The 20,620-nt window shown below is 43.6% G+C and overlaps 1 protein-coding gene across 4 annotated transcripts in view; it reads right to left on the bottom strand.

Annotated features, from left to right (window-relative positions):
* Window positions 1–7,644: 7,644 nt before the first annotated feature.
* The window catches only part of DCP1B (decapping mRNA 1B), a 53,602-nt gene continuing 40,626 nt past the window's right edge, over window positions 7,645–20,620 (bottom strand). For all 4 annotated transcript variants that reach the window (XM_054988004.1, XM_054988007.1, XM_054988009.1 and 1 more), the window contains 2 exons: window positions 13,273–13,518; window positions 7,645–9,085 (listed from right to left, as the gene is read on the bottom strand). In XM_054988004.1, the coding sequence (XP_054843979.1) occupies window positions 9,005–9,085; window positions 13,273–13,518 (327 nt within the window). In that variant the 3' untranslated portion in view covers window positions 7,645–9,004. The remainder of the gene's footprint in view (window positions 9,086–13,272; window positions 13,519–20,620) is intronic.

Genomic DNA, 20,620 nt, shown 5'->3' with positions numbered 1-20,620 from the left:
TCCAGGAGGACAGGAAGCATTACCTGTCTCCCTTGCTGTATTTTACTGAATGGATATTACATTCTGACAGCTTCTACGCTACTTTATATAGTTGTAGAGGAGCCAAGATGCTAGAACAGGCAGTGGGAAAACACTGGCACAATTTCAGCTTGTGGACAAATGATCTTGATGGAATACTGCTGCTCTGAAGAGTTATGAAAAGCATTGGACGCTGATCTTCTCTGTCTTTCGAGGCCTGCATTCAGTACAGAATGAAAAATAAATCAAGGAGAATGTGACGATGGCTGAAAGCAGACAAGCCTTATCCTGCTGAGAGTTCTTGCCTGCATAATTTAGACAGCTTCTACTCTGTACATAAATTCTGATTTGTGTCTGTTTCAGCCAGTGGCCATAAAAGAGAGTGCTTTTATAGCAAAGTATTAAAACAAAAAAATATTAAAAATGCAAGACACCATAATGAGTTATAAATAAAACAAACAGCAGTAAAAGAGAAATGGCATCCAAGGCAGGAGCAGATTGATGCCTTGCCAGACAGTCTCACGACAAATTTAAAACATGCATATAAAGACATTTATAGCATGATCAGGCCAGAGCAAGAAGCAAAGGAGGTTAATTTCTGAGTCACTGACTTGTGAGAATTTCAGAACAGCCTGTTCTAGAGGTTTGGAAAAGCCTCTAGTGCAACACAGGTGTATCAGCACATCATAGAACCATTATTTTGTTTAATTGCTCCATTAATATCCCAAGATTCGGGTCCAGTAGCACCTTGAAGACCAACAAGATTTCTAGGGTATAAGCTTTCAAGAGAAGCTCTGGTGTCTGATGAAGGGCGGTTAATTCTCAAAAGCTTGTACCCTAGAAATCGTGTAGGTCTTTAAGTGCTGCAGGACTGAAATCTTGCTGTTCTGCTGCAGACCAACACAGCTACCATCTGAAACTATTGATATCCCAAGCTTCTTCTAGAAAGCTCACAACAACCCTGCAAGACAGGCCCGGATAGATCAAATATAATTACTATTATAGTACTATTGACTATTATTACTGTTGATATTTTTATACATTAAGAGGCCACTCCAACACAAAACCTTCTATTGAAGTACCACTCACACACTTAGTCCTAGCCAACGAAAGGTCTTGCACACTTCTGAAAGATATTCTGGTACACATTCATCATCAAAAAGCCCCCCAACATGATTCAAATTCTTTGATTAACATCAGCAAATGAATCTCCTATCCAAAGTAATAATTTTGCTGTTTTCTAAGAAATGACAGTATAAAACTCATTATCATGCATGGCCTTGGTTCTCAAAGTTAATTCTGCAGCTTCCAATAAATGCAAATGATCAATGCAATAAATGCATCTTGTATATAACTGGACTGCTGTTAAATATCTAACTAGATTTCCAGGGAATGAGCTTTCTAGAGTCAAAGCTCTCTTCGTCAGATACATGGAGTGGAAAAAGTTAGGAGTCTTTATAATTCAGGCAGAGGGTGTGGGGGGTATTGCAAATTAAAGTGTCAGTATGCCTCCCACCCTCTTCCTGGATTATAAAGACTCCCACCTTTTCCCACTCCTTGTATCTGATGAAGAAAGCTTTGACTCTTGAAAGCTCATCCCTTGGAAATCTAGTTGGTCTTTAAGATGCTATTAGATCCCAGTCTTGCTCTGCAGACCAACATGGCTATCTGCCTGAAACTGCTACGTATCTGTCTTTATTGGCAGCTCCCTCCACACTGTTTCCTATTTGGAAATGCTAGACAGAGTGTTTACCCTCCTTGGCTGCTCATCTGAAATATATATCGAGCCATTCTACTCAACAAAGTTTGAAGCCTTCCTCTGTGAGAAATTCTTCCACTGGAGAAAGACTTCTTCAGCTGGTGGATGGCCTCAAAGTTAAGTTGGGGGAAGGCTCCTTAGGCTAGAAGAAGACTTCACATTTTGTTAAACAGAAAGCCTACATCAGGGGTCCCCAATGTGATGCCTTTGGGTGGCATAGGGTTGCCAGGTTCCCTTACCCTCTCGGCAGGAGGGGGGACCTGTCACTCACCTTTCCCCCTGCCTTTTTGCATGCACAAAATGTAGGAGTGCTCCCGGGGCAGCGTGACGACATCACTTCTGGGAAGGATGGGAAGGATATATTTTAAAGCAGTATGTTAATTTTAAAAGGCATTCTGTTAATCAGAACTTCTGACTGAAATGTTCAAGAGCTACTATCAGTTACGTATGACTTCAGTTCCTGACATTTTGTGAGTGGCTCTGCCTCCCTTGGCAGCCATTCTGTGGTTGCACCCATCACTCTCTGTCAGAATTCCAAAGGTGCCCACAGGCTCAAAAAGGGTGGGAACTCCTGGCCTAGATACACCCCAATTACTTAATTTTTATCATTGTTGAGAGGATGAATAAAAAAAATGATTATTGGCATCCATCCTGAATTTTAGGGATGGATAGAATTTGTTATATTGTATTATATGTGTTAGACATAGACATCATACGTAACATATTGTAATACCCATGATAAATAGACCTTAGTTTTGCCTGAACTCTAGAAAATAATATTTACACATACCTTTTATCGGGATAGTTGAATTTTTTGTTTCATGGTCACTCTAGCGTCTGAAGGTGTTACATTTCAGCAGTCATTTTATGGCTTCTTTTCAACAGTTTGTAATACCCTAAGCATGCAAAGACAGATGTCTCTTCGTTTCAGCAGGTTTCCTACAACCCTCTGCAGTACTCCAGTTTGCTTGTCCACAAATCAATCTGGACATAACAGGAACATATGGAGCTGCCTTATAGTGAGTCATCCATTAGTCTATCAAGATCAGTATTGCCTGCTGTGACTGGCAGTGATTCTCCAGGGTTACAAGTAAGAGGTATTTCCTATTATCTACTATCTGATTCTTTTCACTGGAGATGCTGGGGATTGAACATGTGCCACAATGAGAATAATGTCACACAGAGAGTACAATCTAACCACCTGAAGTCCCACTACGGTCAATATGACTTACCCTCAAGTAAATACACTAAGGATTGTAGAATTTCAACTAGATTCTATACATAATTATTTGGGAAGTTATGTCCCACTGCTGTCAAAATCAAATTCCAAATCTCATCTACAGTTTTATTGACCCTTTTCCTATAATTATTTGAGGAATTGAGATGTTCTCTCACTTGCATGACTCTTTTATAACTAGAGCTGCTAGGAGATTATCTGTTCCTCTCACCTGTCACCTTTTCTTCATTTACTTTTAAAGAAATTTAGTGTCTCTTTTATAGCAATCTGTACCAGCATACAAGAAGATGAAAGAAACAGGCAAGTAGCTTTTTATTTATTTATATGCCACCGTCAATGTGCCTGGCACTTTACAGAGTAGGAGATAACAGCCCTGAGGCATTTACAATCTAAAAATTTTTGAGATAAGAGAGACAATAAAAGGATGTGAGAGAGGTGGAGGCAGGCAGGGATCCACACCAAAATAATGTCTGTTCATTTCATCTACAGGTGCTTAGGGGAGGAAAGGTTGTGCCAGATGTGTCAGGACAAAAGGGTTTGTTTGTTTTTTAGAAGGGAGTTGATTCAGTTGAAGCAAGTGAGGGAGAGGGACTCCTACTACAGGACTTTGAAAAGGCAGTTCTAGGGTTATGGGGCAGCCAAGGAGAAAGGACAGAGAAAGGAAGCACAAGACATTTAGGCAGCTGAGTGTGGATGGAGGAGCAAATACACTTGTGCCTTTTCCCTCTTTTTGACACACGTTAAAGTGCTTGTGTTTACATGGTTTTATGATTTTCATGCTGGCCCTTTTTAAGCAATCAGAGTGGGTGGTATCCGTTAAAAAGCAACTTGCAACCCGTACAGCTTGCCTGCTCCAACCACGCAGCATGCAGTCCAAGCCCAGCACCTGACTTTTTCAACTTGGCCAGCCTTTTGGGTGGGGACAAGCTGCCAGGAGGAGGGATGGAGGAGAAGCTGAAAACTGGAGGTGAGGGAGTAGCTAAATGTAGGTTGGCTGGTGGGTAGAAAGAGCAGGAAACAGGAAAAGAGGAGTGCCTATGGGGGCTGCTAGGGGAGGGGGAGAGAAAATAGTGGGGGAGAGGATATGGGGAAGAAATGAGACGCTCCTGCAAGTCCTTGTGGGTTACTCACCGGTCACACCGTATTTTCAAAGGTAAAACCATCATTTTCTTCTCCCAGTAGCTGATGGTGAAATTGGTTTTGCATCTAATCTCATTTACAGTGCAGTCCTAAGACGAGTTACTCCAGTCTAGACCCATTGATTTAAATTGGTTAAACTGGAGTTACTCTTCTTAGGATTGCACCGAGAGTCTGCTTAACATTCCCCGCATTCCTTCTCAAGACAGTTACAAACTACAAGCTGTGGGCCTTCTCTGTCATTCCCAGAAGCAGCTTTCTGCCACTCACCCACATTATTTTTGGTCTTCACCATCCAACCTGAAAAGGAATTCTGAAAAATTAGCAGCTTTCTGTCTCCTTTCTGACACCGGGTGCCCCAGTCCAAAGCCCAGAATCCATATGATCAGATTGGAGAAACAGGATGATGACTTGACAGATATTGCTTCAGTCAGAATAAAGCAAACACTAGAGGAAGGCATAAAGCGCAGTTTTAAAAAGAACCTGAAATGTGTATGAGGAAGTCTGAGGAAAGATCAGGATGCCTTCACAAAGTATATTTGAATTGCAAATGCTGGGAGAAATTGGATTAATCAGAGATCATATAATTCTAATTCTACACTGGCATTTTGGTACCATATTCCAAGTACAATCTCATGCATATGTAACCTTGTGGGAAATGTGACAGATAGGCAGTGACTAAAATGTGAAAATCAACCTTATGATGAGACCAAGACAATCAAATAAATTGTACTGAATTGGCCGTTTCAGACCAAGCAGCAAAACCTGGTATCTGACATTAGACTCACTTCATGCTACCTGATTTCTCTTATCTGGAAACATGACAGTGGACTTATCTGGAAAGCGTAATGAGGAAAGCTGGTATGGTGGAGTAGACATAGAAATTGCCTAAAGCCATATGGGAGCTATTTTTTTTTCTTTGAATAGCAGACATGCATGCATATCACAAAATGTTTTAGAAGGTCTTCTCAGTTGCAAAACAGGTTTACAAACATAGAAGACAGCTGTTTGAAAAAAATCAAAGCCCCCTGGTGAATGTCAATCTCTTTGCGTGGGTCTTTACATCCCAACCTCTCAACTTGACCCCACAACTGCTTGTCCATAATGCAGAAGTATTCATTCTGGCCTACCTTATAGGCTTGTCATACAGATTCTGCGATAGTTTATGAGGTGCTTCAAGCACTTGGGGCACACGTTACATAAGTTTCTTAAGACTAGTGTTGTTATTGTTCCAATCTACTTATTTCTTCACCTTCTCTTCCCTAAAAATCAGTTTCTTTTTCAACCCCAGAATTCTGTTTCCAACGGTAGATGCCACCTGGAAGCCCACAAGCAACACCCTTGTCGCTCATTGACATTGTACTGACCACTGTAATGATTACTTATGAGTTTAATTAAGTTGTGGGATGTTCTGTTGACTGAGAGATGTTTGGTTAGAGAACCTTTTCCATGCTGTCTACGATCTGACTGTTTATTGTCAGGTATTTGGATGACTCTTTTTTATTTATTTATTTATTTAGAAATAAATTAATAAATATTATTATTTATTATTTAGATGACTGGGGAAGGCAATGGCAACCCACCCCATAAAAAATCTGCCAAGAAAACATTGTGATGCGACGTCCCCCCATGGGTCAGTAATGACTCAGTGCTTGCACAGGGGGCTACCTTTACCTTTTTTTAATTGGAACAATATACAAGAAGATAAATACTATATGGAGAATGGCATATATATTCAAATGTGATGCATTATATGTAAAGTTTGTAAAATATAAACATTAATGTGAAAAAAATTATCTATGCCTGAGCAATTTAAGACTTCCACGTTATGCTACAGCCTCCAACCTTACAAACTTCTTCTCCGAACCGTATTGGCAGAAACATGTGCATTCACAAGTGAGAAAGCCCATCAGTACACACACGTTGAGTATGCACTTGCGTTCTCACCTTTCCATACCTCAGCAGTGTTTCATATTTATTCTTTGCATTAAATCTGAAAATCAGGAAACGGTGGACAAACGTGTCCGTCAGGCTGAGGCCCAGATGCTACCCCAAAGGGAAAGTTTTGTCAGTGCGGTGCCACTTATTTCTATGGTCTTGCACAATATACATTAAAATTGTGCCTCATTCCATATATTACAAAAAATACATCACAGAACAGGGAAGGGCAAAGAAGTATGCAAGGTCCTAAAACCCAGCATCCTGTCCACGCTCCCATTCCCCCTCTAACGCTCTTAAGACTTCAACAGGCATTGCCCAATGGGTTCAAGTTTTTCTTTGCAGCCATTTAAAGTTGCTTAAAAAAGAGTAAGATGAGTTTTTCAGAATGCTGAATTCTGTGTCCATTTGCATTCGTTTGTATGGGGCCACAGCCTTGTTCAATGCAGCGAAAGACGAGATAGACAAGCAAGGGACACTTAAAGGAAGGGGCAATGTAGGACAGATTGGGGGGACAAAGTGTGAGGGGGGGGGGAGTGGGGCAGAAGTCATGGGAAGAAGGGAGGGAATACATACACAGAGCAGGAGTGGGGAAAAGGGAATCCCTCCCATGCTTGAAATAGTCAAATCTTTGGCTGAAAATTTCTATATGAGGGAGGAAAAAATTACTAAAAATGTATTACATAAAATGATCTTTAATACTCAATACAGTATTCTGTTGGGAAGTGGTCTGTTACCACATTAAGGCTGCAATTCTAAGAACAATTTCCTGGGACTAATCCCCTTGTGAATAAAATGGGACTTACTTCTGAGCAGACCAGCTTAGGTTTGCCCCCTGAGTTCCTCCCTTTTGTGGTAACAGCACAGACCTCTTCTTTTTCCTAGTTGCGGGGATGAAGCACTGCTGTTGTCTGCAGCCTCAGTTATCGGAAAGCACCTGATTGTAACATGAGTTGCTATGGTACGGTATGAAGAATGGTATCAGGTCAGTAAACTATAGCCGGGGGTGGGGGGTGGGGGTGGTGGGAATAGCATCACACAAGGGCTTGTGGGTCATCTGCCTTCCTGGTTTTGTTGAAGCTCCTCCAATTTGTAGCTTCTGGCTGGACTTGAATTCTGACACCACTCAATGCTATCCTTGCACTGGCTCTTTGTAAACTATCAATCTCTGCATAAGAGGAGCTGCTCAAAGAAAACCAGCAACCCAAATTATATCCTTAGAAGAGAATATTCCTCTTTACATATTTTTTTCTTCTTCAAGAGGGGTGCTGAACCATCACCATTCTCCACAGAGAAATAATCTGCCATGGCAAAGCAACAGCATAATTCTATTTGACAAATCTAAAGAAAACAAATGTCACACTTCAGAGCTGCTGTTTCTCATGTGATTCTAAACTCCCGGGTATTAATATGAGGCACGCCTTGTGCTGTACTCCAATCTTAAGCATGTTGGAGGCAAGTTAAATTCAGATCTTAAAACCATAAACTCCAAAAAGCATCTTTCCACATCTTGAATCCTTCATTCCTAGAGTAATAAGATGAATCCAAAGCGCAGTCTGTGTAATCCATTTTATTTTATTTATTTATTTTTACAAATGGATCATTAAAACCATTGTCCATCTGCTCATGGAACAGTACGCTGAAAATGAAACTATTCTTCTTGCTACTTTTAACGAAATGTTTAAAACTATGCAGCCGTCCCCTAGAAGCACACTGAAGTACTGTGGCCTGATACCGAACCTACATCTACATCAAAAGGCAAGAGCAGCTGGAAATAAAAAGGATTAATTTCCAAGAGACAATCTTATCTGCTGGCTGCTATGAACGCTCTGGTCACAAAATAGAAAAATATATGCTTATAAAATGAGTGTTTTTTTAAAAAAAGAGAGAAAGCCAACTGTTTTTCTATTTAGCAGACTGCAGATAACTTGGGAGGGGGGCATATTGCAGAAATCAAAAGGATCTTAATGGTGCCGACTGTAAGGGAACCTTATCCATACCTAACTTTCTTTGGATTGGCTACCTCTCTTCTCCATGTTTTTAAATATCAAGTGTGCTTCCACAAAACATGGTGGAGAAAAAAAAATCACAGATGCTTACTTCTACGAAAGAAACAGGTACATCGAGTCCTGTCAAGTTCTTGGCATGCGCAAGTCTTTCGCAGCAGCAGACACCTGGGTTAACCTTTCCCACGTTACCTTTTCAGCCACAGTACTGACTTGGAAAGACATCGTGAGAAACAGGGTCTCTAGTGGCAAATGCCCGTCTTTCCTAATACACAGAGGATATGAAAGCTCACGGTGACATCATGAGTTTTCTTCCACCCTACCATCATCTCTGATCAAACAGGCTTTGAAAGTAAACAGAGGAGGTGTTCTAATGGGATGAAGGCTTTGGGCAATCCTGGCGTTGCACCCTTTCATTTTCAACTATCTTCCATCTCCAACCAGTTTCCACAACAGCTTCGTGTTTAAACTACAGTCCTAGACTGCCATCTGGTGGTCATTAATTAGTACCATTCCCTGTAAAACTACTGTGTAATAATAGCATTCTTGCACCCCTGGTCACAGAAGACCTCAGAAAAATACCCAGGCAATTAATAATCCATAGGTGAAAAAGCCAGAATGACAACCCTGAACAGAAAGCGCTGGTCCGTCTAAAAACTGGCCTGTGTAAGGGGAAAAAATCATGATAAGCCTGTGTTTTTGCTAACTGTTGTCTTTTCACTGTGTGACAATCTCTCCCCAACCCCCCAGAAGGCACGATCAGTTCCCACCTACTCATTTTCTCAGTACAGCTTGTACTTGCCAATGAGCATCGTTTAAAAGTATGCAGAAAGCCCAAGACCACTCGTTTTGCTTGTTTTTAAAAAGGCAAGTGCAAGACATCACAAACATTTAATTAAGAATCCTGTTTCACATGGGCTTTTTCAGTGCTGCTTTTCTCACGCTGCCAAGGTAGGCCTCATAGATGATGTTCAGGAAGTTGTCATCGTTCTGAAATAAAACAAAAGCCCAAATTCATGTAATTGGTTAATGGGGGAAGAAAAAAACAAAGACTGCAAGGCTTTTGAATCCGCCCACTATTTAAAAACCATCCTTAGATAAAAACGATGTAGCCAGTTATCGCTCAGACTCTAATTTGCCCTTTCTGGGCAAAGAGGGAGAGAGAGCAGTGGATGACCAACTCCAGGCCTTCTTGGGCAACTCTCAAGCCTTCAACCCTTTTCAGTCAGGATTTAGACCAGGCTCTAGCGGTTCTAGCAGATGACCTCTGCCTGAATGTAGACAAAGGCCACACTTCATAGTTGCTCCCCCTAGATCGATCTGCAGCCTTCAACACAGTCGACCACGGCATCCAGCTGAGGCGTTTGGAGGCAAAAACAGGCATCAGGGGATGTGCCTTGGACTGGTTTAAATCGTTCCTCATGGGACAGACTCAAAGGGTTGTTATTGGAGACCAGCTATCCTCAGTCTGGGAATTATCTTGTGGGGTTTCGTAAGGAGAAATCTTACCCCCATGTTATTCCACCTCTATGTAAAGCCTTTAGGAGAACTAATTCGTAGCTATGGAATTGGATGTTATAAATAGGAGATGACACCCAGCCCTATATCTCACCATCCAAATCCCCTGGTGGTGCAGTAAAGGTACGGAGTTGCTGCTTGATAGCTCTTGACAGCAAACAAATGGAAACTGAACCCAGACAAGACAGAAGTGATGCTGTTTGGAAAAGCAGAGATCATGAAAGACATTGTGCTTCTGACCTTTGATCGGCTTCCGTAGATGCTGGCTGACTCAGCTGAGCATGCATATCACTCCCATTTTGCAGTCACTCCTTTGGCTTCCCATCAGTTACAGGGCTCAATTCAAGGTCATGGCTATCACATTCAAAGGCCTTCATGGCCTTGGCCCCTCATATCTGTGTGAACATCTCTCCCCCTCTGCTCTGTCCCAGCAGCTTCGCGCATCTGGGCAGGGCCTTCTGCAGACACCACCCTGCAGCTGAGCAAAATGAATAGCTGCTGCACACAGGCTTTCTCTGTGGTGGCCCCTACCTTACGGACTGGCCTGCCTGAGGTGATCAGGAAAGCTCCCACTCTCCTGGCTTTCCACAAACTATGAAAAACTGAATTATTCAGGAGGGCCTTCTACCTAGATTATGGAGCTGCGTTGTAAGAAATAGCTCAGAGAGATGCCTTGGGAGGGACAAGGGCTATATGTTATGCTACTGGATACTGATGCAGACGTGTGCCACTAGGGAGTTTCCACATTGCTTAACATGCCATGTAAATTAGTTATGAACTATTTCAGAAAGATTTCATCATCATACTTGACTTCACGCTTATCTTCAAATGTTCTGCTCCTGTGCCCTATTTTCACTGAATGTACTATTGTTCATTGTTGTACCTGCTCTGTGAATGTCCTACCTGTTAATTATATTGTATTTCACTTGCATGGTGCAATCCACCTTGGATCTCTGTGACAAAGGTGGACAACGAACAAACAAACAAACAAACAGCTAGCTTAATCTGCCAGAACTAGTGATGTGCAGTTCCTGCATCCGAGGACCCCAATTCAAATACTTGCTCACTCGTGAAGGTCACTGACTGCTTTGGGGCAGGTCTTTCATTCCAGTTTATTTCAGAAGAGGTTCTGCAAGACGAGAATGCCGTTCTGAGCATCCTGAGGAAGGACAAGAAGCAACAGACAAAGCAGCATTGCTATCCCAGGCAGGGAAAGGTGGCTGCGAGCAGGATTTCTACTGCTATCTCGTCAGACGAGCGGCAAAGATTTGAGCATTAATCGGCGACTTCGGGAGTTAAGCCTCTTGGAGAGACTGAAGGGAGGAGGGGGGGAGTTACCTGTCTAGATCCTACTTAGTGGGCTGGGTCCTGGCAACAAACAGAATACCTGAGGCACATACACGTGCCGAATGGAGCAAGGACAATATGGTTATCAGAGCTTATTTCCATGGTTTTTAGAACACAGAAACAGGCTCAGGGGCTAATTTAGCACAAGAGCCCTGCTAGATTAGACCAGTGGTCCATCTAGGCTAGCATCCTGTTTCATACAGCAGCCAACCATGTAATCTGGCGGGCTAACAAAAAAGGAACAGAGGCCCTGATGCTATTTCCTAGCATTGGCATCCAGATGTTTTCTCCCTCTGAACGTAGAGGCTCCCTTTAGACACCATGGCCAGTAGCAGTATGACGATACGCCGTTGTAACAAAACAGCACACTCACGGACCATTGGTAGACATTCACACACACAGCAATATACTTACATTTCATTCTCAATTTCTGTGCGGTCTCACCGTTAGGTTTTGCAGATGTGTATTTATTTACTGTCATTTATACCCCACTTTCCACCCATGAGTATCCAAAGGGGCTTACAACATTCTCCCCTTCTCCATTTCATCCGTGCAAAACCCCTATGAAGTTACTGCAAGCCTGTGCATAGTCAACAAGGTATAGTAACTACAACAGGGGTCCCCAACGTAGTGCCCATGGGCACCATGGTGCCCACCAGCACCTTTCCTGGTGCCCTCTAAGTGTTTCCAGAAAATGCGTCGGGCCAAGTGGGGTTCTTTCCCACTACGGCTTCTGATGGGCCACTGGAGATTCAATGGACTATGCAGATTAAAATAATGTTATTTTTGAAAACTTCTTAAAATGTGAAAACAATAACTGTAAAGGTATTATCTCCAAAACATATAAAATATTGCTCCCAAATTCTAAAACCAAACCTTTTCTATATCAGACGGCCTGGGCAACAAATTGCAATACGACTATTACGGATTCTGAGTGGTCTAAAATCTGGAACTCGACCATTATTAAACCCAGATAATTAAATATCAGAACTCAATCATTGAAGCTATTAACAAGATGGTATGTTACTCCTCAAAAGCTTCATTATATAAACAGTTCTAGCTCCTCAAAATCCTGGAAAAACTGTGGGGAAGTTGGTTCCTTTTTTCACTGCTGGTGGACCTGTAAATTTATCAGAAGTTTTTGGTTAAAGATACTTAAATGTATTAAGCAAATCACAGGGTGTGTAATCCCACTAAAGCTGGAATTAATTTTGCTTAACCTTTGGTCAGATCAGGAAATTCCAGGTAGACCAAGAGATTTAATAACTTCTTTACTAACTGCAGCTAAGGCTACCATAGCCACTATGTGGAAAGCCTCCTTCAATTGTCCGCTGGCATAACAAAAGTTGGGATACTTTTTTAATGGAGAAAATAACATACTAACTTAAACAATCAGATTCAATGAATTTTCGATCTACTTTTTGGGAAGACTGGTTACCTGTTCTGGATAATATGATTAACCACAACGTAAAACCATGCAAGCCGTATCCAGTGGGTCCCTTCTGCATCTGAGAAAATTATTGTAATCCAGAGTCTCTCTTTTTCTTAACCCAGGATTGAATTATACCCTCTATGGAGGCTACCACCTGTGTGTATATAGCTAACTATTTGTTGTATCCCATTTGTTAATGTTCCTTTAGAAATGCCTGCTGAATTTAAATGCTGTGTTTAAACCTTATGTAAAAAAATTTCAAAAATAAAAAATAAAAATGATTGTTTCAACAGCAGTTGGCTTTATTCTCTCTCATTCCTCTTTACCAGTGTATTTTTAAAATTACCCCTCTTCTCCCTGCACTTGAGCTTCCCCTGTGACTGGCTCTACCTCCTATGGCAGCCATTTTGGGGTTGGTTCCACCTCCTGTAGCAGCCATTTTGTGGTTGCACCTACCACCCTGTGCCAGAATTCCAGAGGTTCAAAAAGGTTGGGGACCCCTAGGCTACATCGTAAGATTAGGATCTGGTTCAAATCCCCATTCTGCCTTGGAACCCTGGGCCAATCACACACACTCAGCCTAACCTACCACTTAAAGAGTTTTTATCGTGAGGATAAAATGGAGAAAGCAAGGATGTTGTAAGCCCTTTTGGGTCATTACAGGAGAGAAAAGTGGGGTATGAATGACATAAATAAGCAAATAATAGATTAGGCTAGCAGTGTGTGACTGGCCCAAGGTCACCCAGCAATCTACCAGGGCAGAGAGGGGAGTTAAACCTGGGCCATCTATATCCTGGTCCGCCACACTGCCTCTCAACTACCAGACACTGTGAACAAAAGAAGACTCAAGACAGGTGAGAAAGGTTGGTGATCATTTTACCTGGATCAGATGTAGCAATGTTTCCTGCAGCTGGAGCTTTGTCAGTGGGCTGTTGCCTGCAACAGATGGTTCCGAGTTCTGTATATGCAAGAGCTGATTAGCTGAAGAAGCTGCTTCTTGGTCTCCAACGGGCAGCCACCCACTTTCGCTTGGTTTTGGTGGTGCTGGGGCAGACTGAGTAAACACCATTGGGGACATCAGCAGTGATGGAGTTACAGTAGCAGGAATGCGCTGCGGCGAGATGACCTGGAATCATACGCTGCGTTTAATTACTGCTTCCATTCAACCGAACCACATACTTGAGCGAAGAACCTCTAGATTGCGTTAGATTGACTTTAGCATTAGATACAGACTTGGGGTCAGATCCAAATTGGCAATTTCCGCTGATACCCCTTTCCTGCTGCCGACCCCCTTCATTCCACTCCTCAGGATCCCCCTAACCTCAGGGAACAGCATTTTGCAGAGTTCAGTGGCGTTCAGTGTAAGGAAGTAGGCAGGAAAGTTCCATTCTGCTGCTGGGAAATCTAGTTCTGGATCCAACCTATGGGGTGGAGAGCAGCCAACTGCCCTGATGGGAAACCAGACTCATTCCCACCAACTCCAGCAGCAGGGAAGCTCTGGGATCATGGCATCCTTTCTGCTTTGACATGACACCCACAGAAGGGCTGGCATGGGCTTGAAGACAGCAAAGACGGTTCCAGTGCTGAGGAAGCCACTTGGTGGGAGAACAGCTGATTCTGGAGGGCCAGATCATCTGAAGTTCAGTTGGATATATTTAATCACGGGCATGAAGGTCCAGAATCCAGGGGGAGCTGAGCTGGAAGTGGGGCTGTGGCAGTGTATAAGGAAGTGAGAGAGCTTCACCTGGTGGCTCTTTGGGCTACGGCTGGAGATGAAGAGAAGGCAGGAAAATGTAACTGCTGTTCTCTCACTGGAGCCAATCTCAGTTTCCCTTAACGTGGGGGAGCATCGAGGAAATCTTACAACAAGATGGACTTGAATTGCTGCTACGGGTGGCAGCCTCATGTTTAGGGTAAGCTGTAGTAATGCCTTAATAGAAGAGACGCAGCCCGTCTCCTCAGTTTAGCACTGTTTATACAGCAAACTTGTTTAAAGTGAGTTAAGGGCCCAATAACCAGAATTCATGTAAGGTGGGTTTTTTTGTTGTTAAATTAAACCACTAAATCTAAACAGCCCGGAGAGAACAGCACTTTTGAGGGCTTAACGAGAGGTGGTGACAGCAGTCCCCTGTGCCAAGGCTAGCTTGCTGCTGAACTCCTGACAGGGAAGTGCTGCCAGTTGTGGCTTCTGCTGTCACTGCAGCACTGCGGTTTGGCGGCAAGAAGAGCCAAAGCGCAAGAGCCAAAGAGCAGCAGCAGGACCACGGGGCGGAACTTCGCATACTGATTGGAACTCGGCAGCCAACTCTCAGCAGATTTGGCAGGTCTGGACTGGGGAAAAAAATCTGCCCAAGCGTGAAAAGCTTTTGTCGTGCCATGAACCCAGCTGCGGTTGTGATCTTCTTAGTCAGGGATATTTGTGTTCCTTCCTGCAAACGTTAGAAGTTGTGCTCAGACAATGTTAAGAAAACCGATCTACATCAAGCTGAGCTGAGCAACCTTATGCGATTATTCTTCCCTTGCGGGTTTTTTTTTTTTGGAGGGGGGGGGGAATGTTTTGTTAGTCATCAGGAGAGGAATAAGCTATGCCAGGCACTCAAGTCCCAACCAAATCTGAGAAGAGATTTCTGTAGGCATGCCCACACACTTGCAAGGATATATTCTCCCAGCCATCAGGACTAGAAACGTGCTTTTGTTAAAGGAAGCTGGAAATATCACGAAACAACATTCTGTGTTTATTATATGCTCAGTCACAGCATATACACAACCTTTCTTTTATAGTGATTCAACACTAATTTATATTAATGCCAGAATTTTATTCTTTGTCAAATATCCTTATTTTAAAATATTCACATACATTTGATGCTATTAGTGGAGGAGGAAAACATTTACTCTGTTTACTGGGCATCTTAATTATAGTGTTCATTCCAGGCAAAGCGTCCTTTCCAGCCAAGGGATTCACTCTCCATACCCTAACATTTTCCTTTCAGTTCTTCAATGAGACATATTTGCAGAAGCAAATATCTGCCCAAGAGTAACACACTTGGGATTTAAGCAAGCCTTGTGCTATGCGTAAGTGAAAGGTTGTTGCACTAATGCACTCAGCCACCAAGTCCAAGACTGCGCTCTTCACGTTTAATTAAATGAATATAGGCCAACAGGAGAAGAAGGTGCATTAGAGATCCAAGTTGCTGAATCTGATGGCACAGATCTGCCTTTGTTAAGCAGTACAATTTATTAGAGAGAGTTAATTCACTTTACCTAAGGCCAGCGTAGACTGCATGTATCCTGCAAATATTATAGTTGGGCAGCAGCCATGCATTATGAACTGTGGCCTGATCTGAAGAGCAGGCTGTGGATTACCACATCACAACAGCCAAAAAGATCTAAGAGCATGCTTCAGTCTCTAAAGGCTGGGAAGACCCACAGGGTAATCTCTTTCATCCACAGCTGATCTTTCCAACCTCTGTCCAGCCAGTTGACAAGCTCCACACTAAAAGGAAGGTTGGCATATACATAGTCTGGGAAGCCATCTACTTATGCTCCGAGGCACAAACGGTATTATTGGGGGGAGGGGAAGAGACAGTGTGTGTAGAAATATCTTATTAAAATAACACGGGCTGGGGACTAGCAATAGTTTTTAAGAAAGTTGAAAATAGTTTGAGGGAGGCATCAGTTCCCAAGCTACATGAACCACACATGGTTTAGATCCCAAGAGCTTCTTATGTAAATGGAAAGCACTACAGAGGCCTCTGAAAGTTCACACACCTTTGCTTGCCTTCAAAGTCTGGAAAACATTATAGCCCCGGAATTATTCCCTGGCTCAGACTGCACATCCGAGCCAGAGGGAAATTCCCCCCCCCTCATCCTCTCTCTAGAAGAGGCAGAAATGGGTAGGCTGGCTGGCTGGCTGGCTGGCTGGCTGGAAGAAAGATTTTCCCTCCCTCTTCTGTCTATCCCTTTCTCCTAGACTTCCCACATGCACAGCATCCAAGACATGTGGTGCACTTTGAAAAATATAGCGCCCCAAGACACTTGACATGTAATATCAGTTCTGAGATCTACATTTCCCAGAGTGCACCAGGGCATCATCTGAGGCACCAGGGAGGAAGAGGGAGTCTTCAGAAGCAGCTGCAGGCAAGTTGGGTAAGGCTACGGAACCCTATGACGTTATCGATGGTGTCATGAGATTCTGAGCACTCCCAATCTTGAGATATAACCCAAGATATTGGACCATTTATTCCATTTCTCTGAGCCTGATTTGGAGGCGTGTGTGTGTTTGCGTGTGTGTGCGCGCGCCACTAGGAAGCCCTTCTGCTGGCACAAGGGGAGGGACATCTCTGATTTCCCCAATCCTAAGGATTGGCCTTTCAGGAGATGCAAAGGGCTGCAATGGCTATACAGGCAGATAGCCCACTGGGCAAGCAATTATCTGGAAACAAGCTCTAGTCCTTTTTGATCCGTTGGTGCTCCTTTGTCAGAGAAGTTTTGGGGAGAACCCCAGGCTCGGCTCTGAGCTCCTTGGAGGAGAGGCAGGATAAAAATACTTGTAATGGTGAAAAGGATGGATACATTCTCATCAGCTTGCCCAAAATTTACCCTCATTTTGCAAGCTTCCCAAAAGAAAACCTTGAGCATGTTCACCAGAAGATAGTGTAAAAAATAATCACTCTTCCTAAGCTAATTCCACTCTGACCTAGATAGCTCAGGAAAGATCTCGGAAGCTAAGCAGGGTGAGCCTTGGTCAGTAGTTGGATGGAAGACCTCCAAAGACGACCAAGGTTGCTATGCAGACAGGCAATGGCAAACCATCTCTTTTAGTCTCTTGCCTTGAAAACCCCAGCAGAGGTCACCATAAGTTGGCTATGACTTGATGGCACTTCCCTCCACCACCAAGCTAATGCCACCCCTGCAATTCACTGCCCCCACTCAGATCCTTCCACCACCTCATTCCCTTTGCCTACGCTTATCTGGTGGGAAAGCGGCAAACCCCCACCCCAGCTATAAACATTGCTGCAGTAGCAGGTGAGGTGCAAGCAGCCGCTGGGAAACGTTTGTCTCTAGGGCAGTGGAGTCTGACTGGCCCCTGCACAAGATCTAGTGTGAAGTGTGGTGTGGATTTGCAATGCAGATGGGAACTTTTCCTTGCACTAGGAAGGGGGCGTTTTCCAGCTGGGCCATTTTGAGCTCCCCCAATGTGAACATCATTAATATTGTTGCAAAATCCTGAAAACCCTCCTTACTGACAATTGTGCTGGACCTACTCAGTGGCTGGATGAGACCACCACCTAAGAACCATACGTAACACTACGTTAAGTTCCATGGCATGGTTATAAAATATAAATGAATGCATATGTCTACAGTGGAGATATCTTTCAGCAGCCCAGTGATGAAATCTCCACTTACTGAAAGTTGTAGCAGTAGAAAAGAGCAAGAGTCCAGGAGCACCTATAAGTCTAACAAAATTTGTGGTAGGGTATGAGCTTTCATGAGCCACAGCTCACTTCTTCAGATATCTGGTAGGGTATAAGCTTCCATGACTCACAGCTCACTTCTTCAGTTATCTGGTAGGGTATGAGCTTTCGTGAATCACAGCTCTTCTTCAGATATCTGGTAGGATATAAGCTTTCGTGAGTCACAGCACACTTCTTCGCATATCTGAAGTAAGCTGTGACTCACGAAAGCTCATACCCTACTACAAATTTTGTTCTTATAGGTGCTAGTGGACTCTTACTCTTTTCTACTGCTACAGACAGATCAACATGGCTACCCATCATGAAAGCTATAGTTATGCTGTAGCATGGGGCTTTTTTTTTGTTTCAATGTCAACCTTCCTTTTCTAGTCCCCTTCTTCTAGCTGCCTTCTTTTGCAATTCCCTGCATGTATCTGCAGATGTGCCTTTTAAATGCTGATGCAAAGTTGCCAGGTCTGAAACAGACTGCCAGGGTCTGCTCTTTCAGATTGCCTGCAACCAGTCCTGCCTTTTTGCAGGGTAGATCCAAATACAACTGTGTTCTGCTTTTGCTAATTGCTTTGGTAACAAGTATTTCCTCTCCACTGAACCTCACATAGCAGATTAGCGTTCTGGGGCCATATGGAGATGCATCCGAGCCAATTTGAAAGTAGGCCTATAATGTGTCATGTCTATTGCCGAGGAAGCACAAACTGCAGACTCCACTTACAAAGGAACTTATGACAAGTCCTTTAAATATATGTTAGCGCAGTTCCTCCCTCACTATCCAAGATGTTGTCTAGGAGGCAGGCCACGTCTGGCAGTCCTTGGAAAAACTGCTCCCTTGTCCTTGGATAGTTGGTGGGAGCAGATGCAACATCAAAAGATAAACAGTGAGAGAGAACAGACTTTTGGATGCATTTCTCATCAAGATTTCCTCTGATTCGGTTCGCCTGAACATCCATGAGTGTGTCTGAGCCAAATCTATTTGACTGAAATGTTTGTCCTTAGCCAGGCAAGTTAAGTTGTCAGCTGTCTGAAAGCACCATGCAGTACAGTGTCATATCAACAACCATCCTGAAGAGTCCACAAATTTGTATAATTTTTATTTATGTAGATATTGATACTCTGCTTTTCTCTCCAGAGGGTATCCAAAGTGGCTTACAATAAAATTTGCCCCTTCTTTATTTTCTCAAGCACCCTGCGAGACTGTCCCAGGATCACCCCGCAAGAGCGGATGATTCGAACCTGTGCCTCCCAGATCCGAGTCTGACGCTTTAACCACTACACCACACTGGCTAACATGCACAAATGAAGCCACTAAAGTTCACATTTGATGAGCTTGGAGTCAGAAGTTCTCCAGTTCAGAACAAATTACCAAATGGCCTAATTACTAATGACCTAATTACAAACTGAGACAATATTGCAGCGGGCACTGTTTGGACTCTGTTTGTAATTAGCACCCTTGCTGTATTCCACTCAAGGGAGTTGACTGAGCAATAGCTGATACTGTGCGATTCAGCACTATCTCTAAATAAGCAGGGCAGTCAATGACTGTGGAAAGCACAGGGTGCAGAGGAGAGTGTACAAGGACCGAGTGGAGTGGAATGGAGGTATTTGCAACTTGGTGGAATTTGCAGTCAGGAGTTGGGGAGGGGGATAAATGAGGCTAGTCAGTGGGGAAGAAGGCACAGGTGACAAAAATGCCCAGACTGGCAAGAAGGGGAAGCAATTTTGGCACATGAAAAGATTTTGGAAGGATAATTTGAATAATGAGATTTTAGATAGTGAGGAGTTTGGAGTTTCAAGGGTGGTGGCTCTTTCCTGGGAGGGGGGAACTGCTCCTTGGGGGTAATACAGGTGCTGAAATATATGAGGAAGGAAGACATCGAAAGATGGTACATTGAGAATGGATGACTGCAGGCATTTGCTACTGTTCTTACTTCTGCCACTGTCAAAACTGGTGGCTTTCCAGTGGGGAAGTTTGTTTGTGACCCCTGTGCACCCTCTGAGTGAGGAACTGAGCTGCTGATCCAGTTGAGTTTGACACCTGTGCTTCAATGTCACACTTCAAGCACAACCAAGAAATGGAACGCTTGGCAGGACTAGAGAGAGAGAGGTCCAGGCTCGGTTCATAGAATCATAATAGAATCATAGGGTTGGAAGGGTCCTCTACGGTCATCTAGTCCAACCCCCTGCACAATGCAGGAAATTCACAACTACCCCCTGCCCGACTGCCCCAGTGACCCCTCCTGCTCCATGCCCAGAAGATGCAAAACACCTCCAGGATCCCTAGCCAAACTGGCCTGGGGAAAATTGCTACCTGACCCCAAGGTGGCCATCGGCATTATCCTGGGCATGTAAGAAGGCCACAAGAACTAAGCACTGATGTAACCCATTCTGCCCTCCCTCTCATGATCTGCCCAGGTTCACAGAATCAGCATTGCTGTGAGATGGCCATCTAGCCTCTGCTTAAAAACCTCCAAAGGAGATGCCCATGCAGTTCTACGGTACAAAGTAAACTGGTTGCAATCCGTGGGATGGTTGGAGAGCTCAAAACTTACAAGAATCTGGGATCACCAGAGGCAACTTTTCCCCTCAGGAAGTCAATTATATTCTGAAAATAAAAATAGAGGTATATCCACTGGCCCCAGGTACACCCTTGTTTTCTCCTGGAATAAATGAATGACTCCCACTGGGGGGCTGCACTTGGGGATGGTTATGTGACAGGGACAAAACCTGGGGCACTGGGTATCTCATCCTCCAGAGTGGAAC

Source organism: Eublepharis macularius, chromosome 9, assembly GCF_028583425.1.
Source record: "Eublepharis macularius isolate TG4126 chromosome 9, MPM_Emac_v1.0, whole genome shotgun sequence".
In the NCBI taxonomy this organism is placed as follows: domain Eukaryota; kingdom Metazoa; phylum Chordata; class Lepidosauria; order Squamata; family Eublepharidae; genus Eublepharis; species Eublepharis macularius.
The sequence above is the reverse complement of the archived record's forward strand: the minus strand, read 5'-3'. Positions and strand labels throughout refer to the sequence as shown.